This window comes from Typha latifolia, chromosome 3 (genome assembly GCF_019914945.1).
Source record: "Typha latifolia isolate L0001 chromosome 3, TyphaL0001v2, whole genome shotgun sequence".
Taxonomy (NCBI): Eukaryota; Viridiplantae; Streptophyta; class Magnoliopsida; order Poales; family Typhaceae; genus Typha; species Typha latifolia.
In genome coordinates, this window is record NC_133088.1 from 15656113 (window position 1) to 15675286 (window position 19174).

The 19174-nt window shown below is 43.2% G+C and overlaps 5 protein-coding genes across 5 annotated transcripts; 1 reads left to right on the forward strand and 4 right to left on the reverse strand.

Moving 5' to 3' along the window:
• Positions 1–903: 903 nt before the first annotated feature.
• On the reverse strand, positions 904–3113 carry LOC140784029 (subtilisin-like protease). The gene has a single exon (XM_073131206.1). The coding sequence runs from the start codon at positions 3111–3113 to the stop codon at positions 912–914; it is 2202 nt and encodes a 733-aa protein (XP_072987307.1). The 3' UTR covers positions 904–911.
• A 792-nt stretch (positions 3114–3905) lies between these two features.
• On the forward strand, positions 3906–8146 carry LOC140784886 (copper chaperone for superoxide dismutase, chloroplastic). Its single transcript, XM_073132486.1, has 6 exons — positions 3906–4474; positions 4560–4586; positions 5682–5754; positions 5884–6018; positions 7027–7247; positions 7740–8146. The coding sequence occupies exons 1-6, from the start codon at positions 4208–4210 to the stop codon at positions 7974–7976; spliced, it is 960 nt and encodes a 319-aa protein (XP_072988587.1). The 5' UTR covers positions 3906–4207; the 3' UTR covers positions 7977–8146.
• Positions 8098–10796, reverse strand: LOC140784884 (subtilisin-like protease SBT1.3). Its single transcript, XM_073132484.1, has one exon. The coding sequence runs from the start codon at positions 10601–10603 to the stop codon at positions 8273–8275; it is 2331 nt and encodes a 776-aa protein (XP_072988585.1). The 5' UTR covers positions 10604–10796; the 3' UTR covers positions 8098–8272.
• A 3732-nt stretch (positions 10797–14528) lies between these two features.
• Positions 14529–15343, reverse strand: LOC140784889 (CDGSH iron-sulfur domain-containing protein NEET). Its single transcript, XM_073132487.1, has 2 exons — positions 15035–15343; positions 14529–14960 (listed from the first exon to the last, which is right to left on the reverse strand). The coding sequence occupies exons 1-2, from the start codon at positions 15265–15267 to the stop codon at positions 14855–14857; spliced, it is 339 nt and encodes a 112-aa protein (XP_072988588.1). The 5' UTR covers positions 15268–15343; the 3' UTR covers positions 14529–14854.
• Positions 15344–16640: 1297 nt separating this feature from the next.
• On the reverse strand, positions 16641–18277 carry LOC140784885 (fasciclin-like arabinogalactan protein 8). Its single transcript, XM_073132485.1, has one exon. It carries the CDS (start codon positions 18114–18116, stop codon positions 16848–16850), a length of 1269 nt encoding a protein of 422 aa, XP_072988586.1. The 5' UTR covers positions 18117–18277; the 3' UTR covers positions 16641–16847.
• Between the last annotated feature and the right edge of the window lie 897 nt (positions 18278–19174).

Here is a 19174-nt window from a genome sequence, read left to right on the forward strand (position 1 = left end):
AACAATTCAATTGACACCATAAATTGTGCCTAGCTAGCTAATTGGATTCCATCAGTAGATTCCGAAATGGCAATCGAGATCAGGACACTTTTCTTGAACCAATATTATGTAAATAACTTCGTTATGATAGGGGATGATTTTCAATTACAATACAACTAACGAATCGCAGATTCGTACTACATTGAGGAGAGATTGGATAAGAAGTGGCATTCACTCCTTAGACGCCCCTTATTGGTGAGAACTTGAGTGGCAATGTGGCATACATTGAACAAGGACGGGCCACTGTGGTCCACGCCAGAAGGGAGGAAGTGCTGAGGGACTACAAGGACGGGCCACTGTGGTCCACGCCAGAAGGGAAGAAACTATTATTATCCAAATTTACGATAGTACAAAACTAAAAGCCTTTCAAAAATAATTGAGCATAAACTTACTGGATGAAGAGTCCCTTCTCGGCGCTCATGCGGTCGTGCCTAAGAACCGAAGGATAGGCAACTGAATGGATCTAACCTTTGTACTCGGAGAAAATTAGCAAAAAATAATAATATGAGGCACAATAATTGCTGTTTCTATCCATTAATTAGAAGAAGAATCCTGCGGCTACTATGTTTGCTTGATTAACTTAAAGGGAATGTTTCACTTCACACCCTGTCTAATTGAGTTTTTCAAGTGACAACCCTACCTTATTGTAATTTCCAATTTCCGATGTAGATAATCTCTTACGAGAATCGTCAACTTTGACCGAGAAATGTTAGACATCTGACAACCATCAATCAGTATGTAACTTTTCAACATCGATTCGCCTGCATATAATAGTTTGGTACAAGATGAGGAACACGCAAACAAATCTTATTAATTAGCACAGGCATTACATAACATGACAAATTACACCAATTATACTACCACTACTACTCTTACGCACTACTACCATCTACAATGACAATGGGGCTCCTGACGACATGCTCAGCTGAAACCCACCTCAAATTTCCATCGACAGATCCCTTTCTACTCCCCTTCCAGCTCACACGCACCGTAAAGGTCATCTTCTCATTCACCTTCGAAAACTGCAGCTCCGGAGGCGTAACAATAACCGACACCTCCTCCGGCACGTCGAGCTCTACCTTGTAGCTTGAGTTCGCCTTCCCCACATTGGTCACGGTCCGTTTCACGGTCACTGGTTTACCGGCAGGAGCCACAACTATGGCCGGGTAGTTAAGTTGGGCCTCAGTAATGTTCGCCACTTTCGAGCATGACGCGTTGTGAGATCTTACAATGGCAAATAAACCAGTATCCCCGTAGAGATTGCAGATATATCCGATGTAGTCATCTAAACCGATATCATATACCAGTCCTGGATCCGCAGCCTTTGTTGGATTTACGTGACCGGCTCCCATGGTGTAGAAAGGAGCCTTTCCGAACTGCTCGTCCAATACATGCATCCCGTTGCGGCCTCGGGTGTCGGACGTCGTCATGATCGCAGACTTAATGGCGGCTGGAGACCAATTCGGATGCAAGCTCTTCAAAAGCGCCGCGATGCCGCTAATGTGGGGTGTGGCCATGGAAGTTCCGGATATAATGTTGAAGGTCTTCACACCGCTATTCCCGGATCCGACCTGCGCAGGCCATGCGGCTAAAACATTCAGGCCCGGCGCTGAGATGTCCGGCTTGAGAATTCCGGGACTCGCTTTGTTCGGTCCCCTCGAGGAGAAGTACGCGACGACCGGGGCGGGGGATACACCGAGCACCGTGCCATTGAAGACGAACGACGCCGTCGGATCTTTCGACGAGCCGTATGTTGTAATGTTGAGGTCGTATATCGAGGGGAGCTGCGAGGCAGGGAGGCCAAGCGCCTTGTCGTTGGTGGTGAAGCCGTTGTCAGGCGGATTGATCGTTATCATACCAACGCCACCACCCCGAATGACGGCAGCAGCGATGTCATGCAAGGAGAGCAGTACTGACCCTTCGCACACCACTATCTTACCCTTGATTGGAAAATTCGTAAAGTCGTTGCATAAGCTGAACTCGGGAGAGTAAGCGAGGGAAAAAGACTCGGAAGTGGAGTTGTCTTCTGTTTGGTTGAGTGCCTCACCGTGGAATTCTCTCCCGTCCCCGAGCTTAACCGTCGACCTGAAGCTTCTATCGATGCTGCTGGCCGCCACCGTAAGGATCCACGGCGCCTCGTTCGAGAGCGAACTTGGCGCTGGGCCTCCGTTACCGGCAGCGCAGCTAACAACGACCCCCTTCTGCATCGCACCAAAGGCTCCAATAGCAACAATGTCATGACTGAAAGGAAGGCTAGGACCGCCGAGGGAGAGGGATAATACATCAACCCCGTCCTTAACCGCAGCATCCATTCCGGCTAATATAGTGGCCCCGGAGCAACCAGTCACATTGCACACTCTGTACATAGCCACGTGTGCGCGTGGGGCAATACCGACTGCCATACCGCCTGCTAACCCGAAAGCCTCAGCATCGGCTACGAAGTTCCCTGCCGCCGTGCTCGACGTATGCGTGCCGTGTCCTACGCCGTCAAATGGAGCCTTTTGCGATCTCTCAACTAATGACTTTGCGCCGATGAGCTTGTTATTGCAGCCTTTCTCGAACGCGCACGAGCCCCTCCATTTCTTAGGAGGGGGAGGCATTCCTTCGTCCGAGAAAGAAGGGTGGGTGGGTGTAATCCCAGTGTCTAACAGACCAATTATGACACCTTCGCCATAGTTAGAAGAATTCCAGAGTCCATTTCCTGGTGTAAGACCCAAGAATTGAGGGGTGTGAGTGGTGAGTAGTTGTAGGACTCGGTCCGGGTACGAGCGCACGAACCCGGGTTTATTGGAAATGTTAGCCAACTCGTCTTCGGTTAGCCTCGCGGCGAACCCACTGAAGACCTCGGTGTAGGAGTGGATTAATCGTGACTCGCCCGAGGTGGCCTCGGGTAAGAACGATTCGTGCCAAACCTTTACGTCCTCATCGAGGGCAAAGTCAGCATTCGCAGGCGGTTGAAGTTGGACTATATAACTCTCCAATTTGTTGGAAGACAGCACCAGAGAAAAAGCAGAGAAGAGCAGAACGAATGGAAGGTGGAGAGAGAAGAAGGATATCATCTTTTGGGACTCCATGAGGAAGAGGGGATAGAGAATGCAAAGGCTCTGTATGTTTCCATATATATATATAGATATGTGAATCAACCGCAATTATTATTTGGTAGTATATGTGGAAGTCTAGTAAAGTGTATTCTGGTGATGTGCATGTATAAACACCGCTTGTGCTACAAGATTTAAATTCTTTGATTGTACCTGGTCAGAAATGCGTTGTTTGTGTGACTCCAGACATGGAAGGTTGATTATGGTAGGAATTTAATTTCGGTTCGTTTATCGTTTCCATATTAGTGTTAAATGTACCAATCATGAATTCACATCGAACAATTCTAATGACACCATAAATTCATGCCTAATCAGGTTCCATGACGGCAGTCGGCCAGTCGGGAATAACTTCTCTATGATAAGGCGTGATTTACAACTACAATTCAAGTAATAAATCATAGATTAATTACTACTTTATTTTTGGAGAGATTGGACGTTCACAATAAATCGTAGAATGATTTTTCACATATATAATTATAAAATTTAAAATATCATAACTACCCCGATTTTTTTTATAAAAAATGATAATTATCATTGTGATCTTTTTAACTCTTTAAAAAGTAGCATTATGCTTCGAGATTGCGCCTTTGTTGGGCCGAGCCCATTGCTCCTGTCGATCTGGCCCGTCCAACTACCAACGCAGTTAGAAACTACACGATTCCTTCCACACTTCTACAACATGGAAATAGAAGGATTTGCTTAGAGGCAGGTGAGTCGTTTGCTAACGTAAGGGATTACATAAGGAGAGCTAACTAGTAATGAGAACTTGTTCATGTTGAGCTTAAAGGAAATAAAGGTGCTTACCCTCTCCAAGAGCTAAGAGGAAAAGATATCGAGATTAGGTGGTGCTCATGTATCTCAATTTCTTCACATCCTATTATTTACCTGATGGTTATCCAGCTAGAACATTCTAGGAACAAGTAAAGTACCTTAAATTTTAAGATGTGGCAAAAAAAAAAAAAAAAAAAAAAATCTAAACATATTTTCTTTTATTGAGAGAAAAAGATACATGACGCATAGAGGAGGGTGAGCGAACTCACAAGAGGAGAAAGAGTAATCCTCCTAATAAAATGGTAGCGTTCCTTAGAGCCTTAACTGCGGCTTCTGCTTTCCCTGCGGCCATCGCGGTGGTTGCTCTCTCTTCCTCCTCCTCCTCCTCTTCTTCTTCTTCTTCTTCTTCTTCTTCCAAGGCCCCCTCGAGAGCCCACTTCCCTTTTCCTGTCTCTTTTCGCTCGGAATTAACGACAAAAGGATTCGAGGCTATTAGAAGCCCAATCCTCCCCATGGCTGCTGTCAAATTTGATTCTCCTGCTGCCGAGCTGAAGAACTCCGAAAGGGTTTGCTTTTCTCCAATTCTTCTTAATCTCTCTTTTGTGTTTCCATTCGTGGATTCTTACCCTCTCTTTTTGCTTCTTTTCGCAGCCAGATGAGGTTCTTCCGGAACTTTTGGTGAGTTAACTTGAGTTATTATTCATCTCTTCTGTGCGTAATTCTTTGGATCTTGATAGTACCATATCGTTTAATAATAACACGTCGATTCCTTACTTCGACTGGGGAGTTGTGATGCTGGGATTTGATATCTTTTCTAATACGGTATAGTGTTTGAGTTGTGGAAATATCGTCACAAAGTGTTTGGACAATTCGATAAAATTGGGTGGCATTAGGGCAAAATGTCGTCTGATTGTCATGTAGATATAATTAATTAGGGTTGGACAGATTCGTATTATAGAACAGTGATGCCTTTTCTCGCTAATTGATCTGAATGATTCATTTCGCGTTTATTACATTGATGCTGTCCCCATTAGGGAATTGGTCAGTGGAGGTGTAGGACAACAGGGTGACTGAAATCAGCATATAATTTAAAGAGAACTAGGGACTATGGCCACACAAGTTGATTTTGGAGATTGCAATCGGGCCAATTTCTCATTTTGGAGGTTGCAGGCAGAAATTTGAAGGAGAACTTGAATTAAAAGTGTCAAAAACTTCCAAAAAGTATAGTTGACTTAGGGATTATGATTAGATAGATAAGCAACGCCGTATCCTGGATTTTGAGCCACCCGTGTAATGTAAGCAATGAGGAGATTCACCTAGGACATAATGAAGAGAAGTGAGAACTGCAGAAGCTTCGTTTTAGAATTCGATCTAAAATAAGGCAAACTCTGTAGTTGTATTTCACTGAAAATTTCATTCACTAGCTTATTGAACAGGTTCACTTTAATTCTCAGGAGCAAAGAACTACTCATTGCACTCCAAATTCAGGGAAATTGAATTGGAAAATGGTTGTCAACATGATTGAGTTATACTTTTCCATTTTTATCTTAATGGCATAATGTGTTATGGTGGAAAGAGGATCTGACCTAATCTTCTTTTTAAGTTGAGTTTCTACTGTTTATACCCTGGCTTCAGGAAACACTCAATAGATTTATGATAAGCATCTGTTTGATTTATATCCCTAGAGTTCCATATTCTTCTCAAGTAGCATTCTGGTTAGAATTTCTAATGTGAAACATCATTTTCTTACTTGAGTTTTATTTATGACCTTAGACAGAATTCATGGTGGATATGAAGTGTGAGGACTGTGTTTCAGCAGTGAAGAACCACCTGCTAAAGCTTGATGGTTGGTAACTATTCTGTATTAAACCATTTGTTGCTCAATCAAGTGTACTTGGAACAGCATGCTAATTTTTTGGCATTTGTTTTGAAGTGTTTGTATGCATGATCTAATGCTGCACAATGTTGGCAACAGGTATAAAAAGTGTTGATGTAGACTTGAGTAATCAAGTGGTGAGAGTTCTTGGATCTCTTCCAGTGAAGAGCATGCTGGATGCTCTGGAGCAGACAGGTCGTAGTGCACGATTGATTGGACAAGGAAACCCAAATGGTAGGTAATTTTACTTTTTTGTGTATCCTGCACCAGTTGAGAACCTTTGATCGAGTTACGCTCTACCTTTGTCTAACTTCAATAAAAACTTTTTCTTTTGATGTACATTATCTCCTCAGATAATCTTGAAAGTTGAAAATGTTATATCTGAAATTTACTAGACCACTAGTATAATGAGTTCTACCAATAATTTGCACTCGTGAAGTAGCTATAGTGTCAAATGGTTGCCATTTATATTATGTTATGACAGTTTCAGCTATTCCTAAAATGGATTGTTGTTTGGCATATCTTATTAATGCCTCTTGTTTTCTGGAATCTCATTTTACACTTCTCTTTATCTGCTCACATTTGTTGTTATTTACTTATTTATGATTCCTATTTATGAAGGCTAAATTACAGATATTCAATTAGATTTTGTTGTTTACTTATTAATGATTTCTATTTGTTTTCTTCTATTTTACCAACTCTACATAAGCCACTTGTGGATCCTATTTTTCTCCATTATCTATTTTGTGAAACTCTTAATATTTTCCTTAATTTTTTGTAGGTTTTTCCATCTTCTGGATTTTTAAGTTGACTTGATTGTACCTACTTTTAGTTTCTTTCAAGTTTCAAATTTAACTTTGTTTCATATTTCTAGTAAACTTTTGTATACATGACATATGTTAGACAGTGGGAAAGAAAAAATGCCAAGCAATTTGAGGCACTAGGTTTATATTAGAAAACATGAATTCAATATCAGGTATGTGTTGTTATGAAATCATTTATGATGAATGAATCTTCCACCATCAACAAACTACAAACTGTCCAAAGAGTTTGTGCATTCAAATGTATTATAGCATGAATAATGTCGATATTAGTTTAATAGATTCCCATGACAAAATATAAAATTATCTAACTCATCAACTTTATTCCTTTCTGCTGCCCGTCAGTTAATTGAATGCAGGGGCATATTTGATGTTTTTGTTTACTAATAATTGAGTGACTGATTGCTTACTGTTTTTGTAGATTATATAGTTTCTGCTGCTGTTGCCGAGTTCAAAGGTCCTGTTGTATATGGTGTTGTACGCTTAGCTCAAGTGAACATGGAATTAGCTAGAGTTGAAGCCAACTTTAGTGGCATGTCACCTGGAAAGCATGGGTGGTCCATAAATGAGTTTGGGGATTTAACCAGAGGTGCAGCTAGTACAGGAAGAGTGTTTAATCCTCCTAATCATATGTCTGAGAAGGTTACCCTCGATTCTTGTTTTATTTTGTATTATGCATCATTTATTTAGTCATGTATTTTAGAAATCTGCTGCTTATCATGCTTTGTTGCGCGTGTTGATTGAAGTTATAGTGTTGGGGCACAGTGCAATCTGGTAAGTTCAGTGCTGTGTCAGTCTGTAAGCATGATTTTCCTTTTAGATTTCTAGTATGTAATCAAATCCTTTACTTTTTCCTATAAATTTTATGTATGTCAAACTTAGAAGTTATTGAATAGGATGATCTATTAGTTAATAGAGAGTGCATTGTTGTGGTTCTTGCTTATTTGAATGAGATTCTGCACTGCTTATTAAAGTTTGCATCTAATATCTCCAGCTATCAGACCAAACTATCAACAATTTACTCTTCTATTTGATATAGTTTCTGTCTTTAATAGCTAGACGACATTTTTTTTATTATAGTTTCAAAAGCAGCTGTAATTTATGCGTTACTAAACAGTTAGTTATTGCTAACAGCCACTTGGTGACCTGGGAACACTGGAAGCTCTTCAAACAGGCGAAGCTCGTTTCTCAGATGCTAAACAGATGATTAAAGTTGCTGAGCTGATTGGCCGTTCTATTGTAGTATATGAAACTGAAGAAAGATCAGACCCAGGCATTGCGGCGGCAGTCATAGCAAGAAGTGCCGGAGTTGGGGAGAACTACAAAAAGCTCTGCACCTGTGATGGAGTCACCATATGGGAATCAAGCTAGATTATATTGTCAGTTATAAGTACTGCAATCTGGTTCCTTTTCGTTTTTTATTTGTTATGTCATTGTACACTATCTATAGTTGTAAAATCAGATGAGAAGAAACTCTGTCCAATAAACACAATTCTGATGAAACTGAGATTATTAATTGAGGCATCAAAGTTAACAAACTATTCTCATGCGATGAATCAAAATTCCTTTCTGGACTACTACACCAATGTGATATTACTCTCATGAAGGATATTTGAATCTTTTACAGCAGATAAAGTTGGTTCATCAACAGATCTCACTAAATCGATTCACAATGGCGGCAGCCATGTTAGTACGACCGGACTGCGAACTGAATGCACTCCTCCGTCGCTCCATGTCAGGGCTCCGAATTCTGGTGATGACTGTGGAGATTTTGTTCTGAAAGTAACCTTGTAAGATAGCTTTTGCTTCTGTCTTGTAAACTGCAGTTTGTTAGGCTCAACTAGAACGTCTGCACCTTTGAAGGGTGTAACCTTGACATGGTACGTTGAAGCTGGATGACCAACATTAGTAACAGTCCTGTGCACTATCAACACTGAAGCTGGCTGCTCAGAAAAAACGGCAGAAATGGCTGGATAGTTCAGATCTCCTGGAGAAGCGAATCTATGCTTGCAAGTTTTATTGGAGTTCTTGGAGAACACTTTGAGCTGCAAAGGTGTAAGCTTCTGTGTGCATAAAAATTCGAAGTAGTCTTCTGCACTGATGTCATACACCAGCCCAGGATCCAGAGCTTTCAAAGGATGTATATGGCCAGCACCATGATCATAGGAAGTCGAAGGCGAAGCCGTGGCCGCATCTTTCAGCGGCCGGAAAGTGTTGTCATGGACGTAGGCGGTAGTCATCAGCGCCGATTTAATCTCAGCTGGACTCCAATCCGGGTGGCCCGCTTTGATCAACGCGGCCACACCGCCGACGTGCGGGCACGACATGGAGGTTCCTGACAAGATGTTAAACCCGACACGGCGGCGATCAGCCACCAAGCTGGACGGGCTAGCGTCGCCGCTCCACGCAGCGAGAATGTTCACCCCCGGTGCGATGACGTCCGGCTTGAGGATCTCCAACGTGAGAAAGTTTGGCCCTCGGGAGGAGAACGCCGCGACCACCGGCGAAGGTCGGACGCCGACTTTGGTGCCCTCAAAGCTCAATGTAGCAGTGGGATTGGAAACACTATTAGCATAATGCTTGATCGCTCTACCTGCATTCTCTCCTACAGCAACTGCAGGCAAGAGGTGGCTGTCTGCCACAAGCTCTTCACCATTAGCCGCAGTATTGGTCAAGATCATGCCTATTCCTCCTGCTTCTTTAACCACTTGGCCCTTCTGGACACGTGGAGTAATCCCACGGTCGCATATAACGATCTTTCCTGCAACCACATGCGGATCCAATGTCCCCTCGAGGCATAGAGATCTCGGATCCGGGTTGCTTTGGTTCCCGCCCATGTAAACCACCGGGTACTGCTTCTGAGGTAAAAGATTCCTCCTACCCTTGTAAAGCGACACCCCGGTGGAATTTATCCCATTTCCGAGCTTTATTCTAGCCGGGAAATCCCTGTCCATGGTGCTCGCTCCCACCGTGGTTATCCACGGCGATACGTTAGTGAGGCTTATCGGATCCGGGCCGCCATTCCCGGCCGAGCACGCGACGAACACGCCCATCTCCATCGCCCCGAACGCCGACACGGATAAGCTATCCCGGTAGTACGAGGATATGCCCCCGCCGAGCGAGATGGACAAGATATCCACCCCGTCCGCCACGGCTCTATCCACGGCGGCCAAGATGTCCGAGCTGAAGCACCCGCCGCTCCAGCACACCTTGTACGCGGCGATGCGGGCCCGCGGCGCCATGCCGCGCGCAGTGCCGCGGGCGTAGCTGAACAGGTTGGCGTTGGGCACGGCGGCGCCAGCCGCGGTGGCGGCGGTGTGGGTCCCGTGGCCGTCTTGGTCACGCGGGGACTTGAACTCGCTCGTCTCGTTGATGGGCCCGGAGGAAGCCTCGTAGCCGTGGTAAAAGATACGGGCCCCCACAATTTTTCTATTGCAGTTCTTCTTCGAGAAGCCTCGGCCCACTTCGCATGCGCCCTTCCATTTGGTAGGTATTGGGCCGAGGCCCATATCGTTGAAGCTTGGGCTCTCGGGCCAAATACCCGTATCGAGAACGCCCACGACAACGTCATGGTTGGCAACAGCCGATGAGTAGATGCTGTTGGTAACTGCTGGGCCTATGCCGAGGAACTGTGGGCTTCTTGTCGTGTGCAGCTCATAGATCGTCTCGGGGAACACCGACAGCACACCGTGGTGGCTCTCCAGTTGCTCGGCTTGCTCTTGGGTGAGTTGGACCGCGAAGCCGTGGAAGGCGACGTCGTAGTTGTAGAGGATTCTCGTAGAAGGTTCCTCTAGCTCAGACATGGTGGAACTTGCCAGGGATGCGACGGTGGAGGCGTACCACTCGTGATGATGAGCGAAGGACGTGGGCATCTCAGATCTGGACATCTGGATGATGTAAGTTTTGGGCGTTGAAGTAGAGAGGGATGAGGACAGATGGAGCGAGATTAGGAGTAGTGATAGCCATGGCCATCCTGGTTTGCTCCTAGGCGTTGTCATGAGGGGATTGGGATGGAAGAAGAGAGATCGATCTTTAGGGGGGGCGGGGCAGGGCGGGGGGGGGGGGGGGGGGGGAGAAGTGAATGGGAGTGGGATAGTGGAGTAGGAGGTGTAGTGTTTAAGTAGCTGGATTCAAGTGAGGCATCTCCTTGTACGGGGGGATAATAAAAGAGGTAGGTGCTTGTAGTTGCTTTCCAAACGTAGGGAATTTATTGGGCTCTTGAAGCCTATAAAACTATTTAGGAATTGATAGAATCATTAAACTATGCATAGTATGTGGCATCTGCACTAATGAGCCCTCTTGGTAGGGGAATAATCTGAATGATTGCGTCTTTTGCATGGTGAGGATCGTATAAAGCTACGAGTGTGCATCATGACATCTCTCATGTCCAAACAATTAATTTTGAGGTCTAAGATGGTGTTTATTAACTTCGAAAGCATGGGAATGGTACAGGGGTGATGCCCAGGACTTGAATTATTACCTACTGTTGGTGGGGAGTCCATCGTCCATTTTCAGAGGACATACAAAAAGTGTGGATGTATCTGCAAGCATTTGTTTCTTGCACAACTACTGCTTCACTTACTCTTTCACACCTCCGGGGCCTACTACTGATTTCATGTATTCGGGATAAAAATAAATGGAGCCAAAAATAACACTTTCTTATAACAGAATAAGTAGTGGGTGCGAATAACTTGGCCTTTACTTTGGTTGGTGAACTCATCTAAATATAGAAGAATAATAAGACACAATTCTTGTAATTAAAAATGCCAAGCGTAGTAGCTCACGGGCAAGTACCTCTTCTGTTCCGTAGATTTTATTTTTTAAAAAAATAAACAGCACCAAAGAGAGTGAGGTGAAAGACAGTTGTTAACACGCTAAGCTGCGTTGGAATTTGGGGTTCTTTAGTCTATATCCATGACCCCATCTCCCTAGGAATAAATGAGCTTTAAACAACACCGCCAAGGCCACGTATGTTCGTCCCATTTCCTCTGGGTGGAGGCAGGCCCACCTCACGTGGTTTCCTGACTCCTATGTCTTAAAAACTCCCGTCTTAAAAACTCCAATTCATATCATCACCAACCCACTTTAATTGCTCCAATTTAAGGCACCACCGAACGAACTCGTCATTAACCATCGTACTCGACTCGAGCTGCTCGGCGGTTCGGTGACCAAGATGTGAATTTATTGAGCCACACTTTTGAGCTCATATGGGACGATCCAAGTCTAGATTAGGGCTTGAAATAGAGATTGAAATGGTGGGTCGAACTAGGTCCAATTAATCCACATTCTCGAAAATACCATCTTTTAAAGGCCGATTTTGATGGTTCGATTATAGATAGCTTAAGCCTGATCAGGGTTCAGGTCTAGCTCGGTCGAGCTAAGCTTGGTCAACTAATTCGGCAAGAGTGGTTTCTTCAAGCATAAACAGCGGGATGGCATACATCACCAGTGGCCCGTACTGGTGCCACCTGCTGCTATTGTCTGTAGGGTCGTCCGCCACGTGGCGAATCTTGGCCTTACGAGGCATCAGACATGTCCGGTTTCGTATTGCTTTAATTAAGAAAAAGCTTCATGATGATATGTTGTTTTATATGCAATGCAAATAATCAACGAACACGATACGCCTTAGATGTGCATCCAGCATCCAGATTATGGCAATGTACTATAGTTGCGAGTGGAACCCAAAATTCCCATTCATATGGCCTTTCCCTTGCCAAGGAATTCATCAATTTTTTTTTTCTTTTAAATGATCATAAACTTATAGGCTAATCATATTAGATAACTAAGTCAATTCTCATGAAAAATAGACTAGCTCAAACTATAAACATATAATGCCACAACTGAAAATCCACTAAATATTAACCAATAAACATCCATGGTATCTATCATAGACTAGTAAACCTTAATCATTAAGGTACAGTAGTGATCTAAAAAATCATCAATTGAAGGCAATGTAAGACTCATTTGACCTAATCTGACTAGCCAAATGGTCGGGTTTAGAATGTAGTTGATCCGGACAGGTAATAAATCAGGTAGCGCCGTAGCGGCCGTTTGCTTGTTTCAATATACAATATTTATAGTGTTAAAGAACTAATATAAATAAAAATCTTATATATTTTTCTCCTATGTTCTGATTAAAGAGAGAAAGAATGCGTTTTGAGTCTTTTTGACATCTTTTTAAATGTTAAAATACAAATACATATTAACCCTGGGAAAGGATATTTCATAAAATTCAGAAAAACCTAATTTTTATATTATAATTTATATGTGTAATACAGATTTTCTAAATATATAAAGCAAATCAGCGCAGTAATGCTCCAAGATAAACTAGTCTCGGGGAAAAGAGAATCAACTCACATTGGGGCTTTTTCTCTTCCCTTTAGCAAAAGAACCTTTACCGCGGAATCCTTGCCGAACAATTTAAAGTAGGAATAATTACTTTAATCAAAATTCTCACAGTAAAATATTCACATCTCTCTGCTAAGTTTATAATGGACCAAGCTTTTTTCAATTCGAAGTACCAAGAGGTTTGTGCAGGCAACCAATTAACATGCATACCCATCACAACAAGCTCGAAAAGAGAGCTTTAATTTTGATCTACACCAGTAACACTTTCTAAATTATGCATCTTATGCAGAGATTAATGTCACTTGTTGATATAATGATCCTAACTCGAATTCAATGAATAGCTAATGACAGTCATTAGCTGCATTACATTATGATCCTGCAGTACTTTCTAATGAATAATCTAATGCAAAATACAAGGAAACCTATAGTATAAGTAGCGCATCAGACAGTAATTGTCGAAAGCAATAAAGTTCTACGAATACTGAAATAATAGTCAATACCAAACCAAACATGAAGCCGTCATAAGTTTCAGACAGTATGCTACTAAACTAAACATCTTCCAATGCCGTCTAATTATGTGATTTACCAAAAATTTTGAATCACCAAAGAATACAACATTTTCCATCTGTAATTTTCATTTGGTGACAGTCTTGGATCAAAGAACACATCAAGTGGCCCAATTTGTACACCCAACAAGATACGCCTTGGCTTAAGGCCCTCCTTTGTTAAGACAAATTCTGACTGAACAGTTGCCCTCAAATTAGCTCACACCTACTCAGCTTTCGGAAAGGTGAACAACATTCGTATTCTTCTATTGCTGAACTTGAGAATCTCAATTTCTCAAAATTGACAGCATAGGATCAACAATCATCATCAAATGGCCAATACCGAAGTATATACAAAACCTTGAACTCACTTTCTGCTGTCAAGCCGAATGAAATTCACTATGCGATTCTATGCTACCATCTTCTGAGATATTTTATAATATTAAACAAGAAAATTAGACCTGTCTTAACTAATTCAGTTCAAAAGTTCGCCTATCATATAGCAAAGAATATAAGATATTCGCCATGCCACCCATCCAAAGAGTCCTCTCTGTAGAACAGCCATCTCCAATTCATCCGACCACATCACCTGATAATTATTTTAAAACTCACGAATACAACCACCAATCCTATTTAGTATTCGTTAAGCTATCATGTTGATTATTGTTCCTATAGACATTTGATACCATTAAGCATATCATATGATATTTCTATTAAATTGGTAAGCACCAATTGTAAGTTATGTCTATTCGATGAGCTTAACAATCTCCTTAAAATGTTTGTCCACAAATTCACATCCAACACCTAAATAACAGTTTTGACAGAACTGAAGGAAAAAGAAAGGAACATATGTTACTCTTCTTCTGCAGGGTGATTTAGGAAGATGAAAATGCAAGGTTTCCTGAAAAGATTGGGTTCCTACCAGTTTCGAGTAAAGGTACTCTTAGTACAAAATCCTGATACATGTTGATCTTTTATGCTAGATGTATCCTAACATCATCATTTAGGTTAATGGAACAATCAAAAGAAATGAACTACTAAAAGTATGATATATTAAGATTTTGAAACAATAGATTCACTCGCTCGAAAGTGTACATAAATATGAATTTAAGTGATATAGGTCTGACAGTCAACTGTAAATCCTCTAATCAAGCAATTAAATGCCATCCAATAGAATAACAAGTAGGGCAATGCATCCAAGGCATGTATCATACTCAAGACACCCAATTAACATAATAAAAGTAAGAAATTTAGAGCACAGTAGCGATGACTCTTTGGCTCAAATCCATCAAACTTATAACATGCAAGAAGATGTTTGATACTATGCCGAAAAGAGGAGAATTAAGGAAAAAGACCTCATTTTTCCTTCTTGAGAAGCAACGGACCCACGTTATCCCCGGTGGCCTTATTGTGCTTCACATGGCTTCCATCGCACAGCGGAAACGTACCCGACCTCCAACACCTATATATAAAAGCTAGATTGTTGCAGGAACCATAAGAGCAAAAAAGGAGTTTACGCATGGATTATTTAAGTACCGGCAATAGGCGGTGAGGGGCTTGGAGAGATCGGCGAGGACCACGGAGTCGACGACCTTGCCCTCTTCCTTCCGGATCGCGGGGTTAATTCCGCCCTCCGCCCTCACGATGGCCACGTGGCGGCGGCGAGGAGGAGGAGGGAGGGATTGGATTCGGCTCTTGTGAAGGATCTCCGAGGACGCGGTGTAGGAGACTCGAGCTCCGATCGCAGCGCTCACCATGGAAGCTGCCATCTCCCGGTCTGCTGTAGTGGTTCTAGGCGAATTGCTCTACTCTTTTCTTGGAGGCAGGGGCAGGTGGGAGAGATGAGGACGGCTTTGGTTGTGTGGCGAACACGAGCTCTTTCGCAGCTTTGGTGGGACCAATGACTGAGACGTCATTAGTCCATATGGGCCGGCCCGTTTAGGACGTGGGCGACGATCCAGGCCGAGGCTCAAATGGACTCCTTATAGTTCTTAATAATAGCATATGTACCGAAATATTACAACTTCGGGTAGTACTAAGATAACCCATAATGTTGTTATTATGTTTTAATCGTTTCACTTCGAGCTCAATTCTGAACTAAACGATGCCACTTATGTAGAATAACAACATATGATGCAGGGAAGTTTCGAGAATGGGCCCAATGAGACCGGGTCGGGCGGGAATAATGACTGCGTATTCGCGTGCTTCAGCAAAGGAGACCGTAAGCCTTTTACCAGTGCATGAAACGATTCTGACACCACCTCAAAGGCCTGGGCCCTGGACCAAACAGAGTGCCCATTATGCACGCCAACACATTCGTACCTTTCTTTCAGTTTTACCCCCCTGCGAGGCGTAACCCAGTTGGCTCGAGTGGTCAAAGAATACCCAATTAAAAGGTCAGGACGGTCTAAGGACCTTCTTTCCCAAAAAAAAAAATAATAAATAAAATTAAAAGGGCAGGTTAGCATGATATACATTACACCTCACTGATTGTGTATTTCGTGTGCAACAAGTACATCAGGCTCGACCATTTGATTCTAAGAAATAGAATAGGAAACCACCATTTTGCATTTTTGCTGGTACATTACATTATGAATAGTTTCTAGATTTTCTTTTTTATAACATTACGAATAACTGCAAAATGCCGACAGAGTTAATTGTGGTTCATGAGTGGCATCCATTTGTTAATTACTGACAGAAGCATTCAACTGTTCCACTTCAGTCAACAAGCTAAGTGTGGTTAAGCACAAATCGTCTATTACATGTTCTTACACCAGCATTAACTATTGTAAAGAAACACCCAAAACCACTTCTAAATCTTATTAACAAAAGCTAAACGGCGACCCCATAATGAAAGAAGCTCCATCTTGGTGGGCTCCCACTTCTATGAAGAAGCGCACATGGCCTCTGCGGCCACCTCAAAATCTACTTCAATCTTTCAAAATGGTTCAACCGTCGGGTCCAATTCCGACCTTTAAATTATATTATAAGAAACATAGAGAAAACGTAAACATAGATTACGTGGGAACCACGCCTGTCATCAAGAAAAATAAATGAAAATCTATCGGATAAATGCCCCCAACCAAAGCAATATTTCAAACCGTAAATGGAAGGGTAAGATGAACTCCGAAGAAGAAGATGGTTGTTCCTAAACAACACAAGAATTAGCAAATCACAAGCGAAACGAGAAGCACCACATTGATCAGACTAACAAAAAAATTCGAACAAGCAGCCGGTAATAACCGAGAGAGAGATAAAAGGATAGAGAAGTCATCAGTTGGCGGGAGACGGCACGGCAAATGGTAAATGACGCACTCACTCGACGTGAACTTAAGGCGATCAAACTCGCTCACAAGATGGATGCTATCGCCCACGAAGCCAAGACCACCGTCCCTAGTGTTCCGACAGACCTCGCCACCACCGCTGCCGAAATCTTCTCATCCGCCTTGTCTGCCTCCGACACAGGTGCATCCGACGGCGATGACTCCGGCGCGGACATCGGCGGCGCCGGTGGGGATAGAGCCGCCGGAGACGGTGCCTTAGCCTTCCCCTTCTTCTTTGCCGGCGCCGGAGCCGTGGCGGCCGGGGATGGCGACGGCGTCAACGCAATCGGCCCCGGAGCCGGTGCCGGCGCTCCTCCAAATAGCTCGCTCGGGAGTAAGAGGTTGTCGACGGTGAGGACGCACACTGGGGTATCATCGAGAACAGTAGATGCTATACGTGAGGTGTCAACGCCGGTGTCAAGGGAGATGTCGTCGCCGCGAGAGATGACGGAGAGGTCGTACTTCCCAGAGGCGCTCGAGGCCATGGTAGAGATCGTTCCCTTCGCCGTCTTAAGCGAATCCTTAGGAGTATAGGAAGGCAAAGCATGGTACTGGAGGAGAGTGACCAGATCAGCACTGGAGAGAGAGTTGACATCCGGAGCGTCTTTAGCCTTAAAGGCCTCATCGTTGGGCGCGAAGAGAGTTAACCCCTTGTCCATGGCAGACTGATAGATCTTAAGCACACCGGAGGTGACGATAAGCGACGCGAAGGTCTTGCAACCGGCCTTCTCAAGAAGCGCTGTGAGGTTAGCCGACGAAGCCGACGGCGCATCGAGAAGCCCCGGGAAAATAATCGGCGCCGAGATCTCGAGCACGGAGAGGTTGTACGGGATCTGCTTCACCGACTTCGTATACGAAGCATCGAACTTCGCTCCGGGCGCGGCGGAAGCGAAGCCGACCTTACCGCCGCGGAGGTTGGTGATGTTGACGAACCCCAGGTTCCCGGCGGCGTTGCCGGTGGTCTGGTAGAGCGTGGTGGTGAGCGTGGTGCCGCGTGGCAGGTCATGGAGCTTCTGAGGGTCGAAGTAGTCCAAGAGGTTGAGGAGACGAAGGGCATTCTTGATCCCGGCCAAGCTCTGCTTGGAGGATAGCGCAGCCATGGCGGAGTTGGGGAGAACGAGACAGGTAACCGTCTCCCTTGAGTTGATCTCATCGCATACCTTGGTCTGGGTTAAGTAGCTATTGTACAAAGAGTAATCAGGGTACTTATCAAGGATCGCCGTGATATTGTGGCCATTTGCTGCTGCTAAGAGGAGGAAGAAGGTGAGAAACAGTAGAAGGAGAGAGGAAGCCATGGCAGTAAGTGGGAGACAGTGGCCGGGGGCTTAGGAAAGAAGGGAGCAAAATACCAGATGGTGGAATGGGTAAAATGGGAATAAAAAGGAAGGCATGCAGTGGGGGTTAGGGGTTAAGGACTAAGGAGGGTTTATTTTTAACCACGGTTGAGAGTTAACTCGCAAGTGATGAATGAGCACATGAGAGTGCCGATATTGGAGAGTTAGAGGCCGGTGCATAGAGAAGCGAGCCGGTAGTGCAGGATGACTCTGTGATTAGGTAATACTTCTACGACGTGCCTATAGAAACTTCCTATGCTACTGCTTTATCTGCCGTAAGATTAATGAATTGAGATTAAGGAGTAGTATCATTAACGGTTGTGATATGTTTATCGTATAAGAATGAGTTTGTATGAATAGGTGCGAGAAGGATAGGAGCGTCCGTCGGTCACAGCTGGAAAAGGTAAATATCAGGGTTAAAGTTTCGGAGCTCGAAGCTCTCAATTGGATCCCGTCCCCTCCGGTTAGCCGGTCATTAAACTGTTTTTTGTTTGACGTGTCACTGAAATACTAAACTACTTGTCTACGAGAAAGGAGTTAGATTATGAATTTTAACATTTAATCTAATTTTGGATTGTATTTGGAAAATTCTTGTCGTAAAAAATTTGTACTCAAATCTTCAATAAAGACCAAGAGAGACAGTGTTAGTGTGTTTTGGTTGCTAAAAAATAAAAATATTAAGTGACAATTTTATAAAACATTTATTATTTTATGTTTTTTAAAAATGAAAATTAAGAGTGAGACGTGATATTTATAGACTTCCTTAAACTAATTTTAGTTCCTCTTTTAATATATGAGAATACTATCTTCTTTTATTAATTTTTTTTTAATTATTACAATTATATTTTGTTGATATATTATTGCAAACTTTCGTGATGCTCCTTCAAATTAATTAGACTGTCGAGTCATTAACTAAGATAAATTGTTAAATCAAGTCATCAAATTAGAATGATACATATCAACTTTACACTAACTAGTTATTATATTCTCTTTTTTTTTTACATACCAATACCCACCTT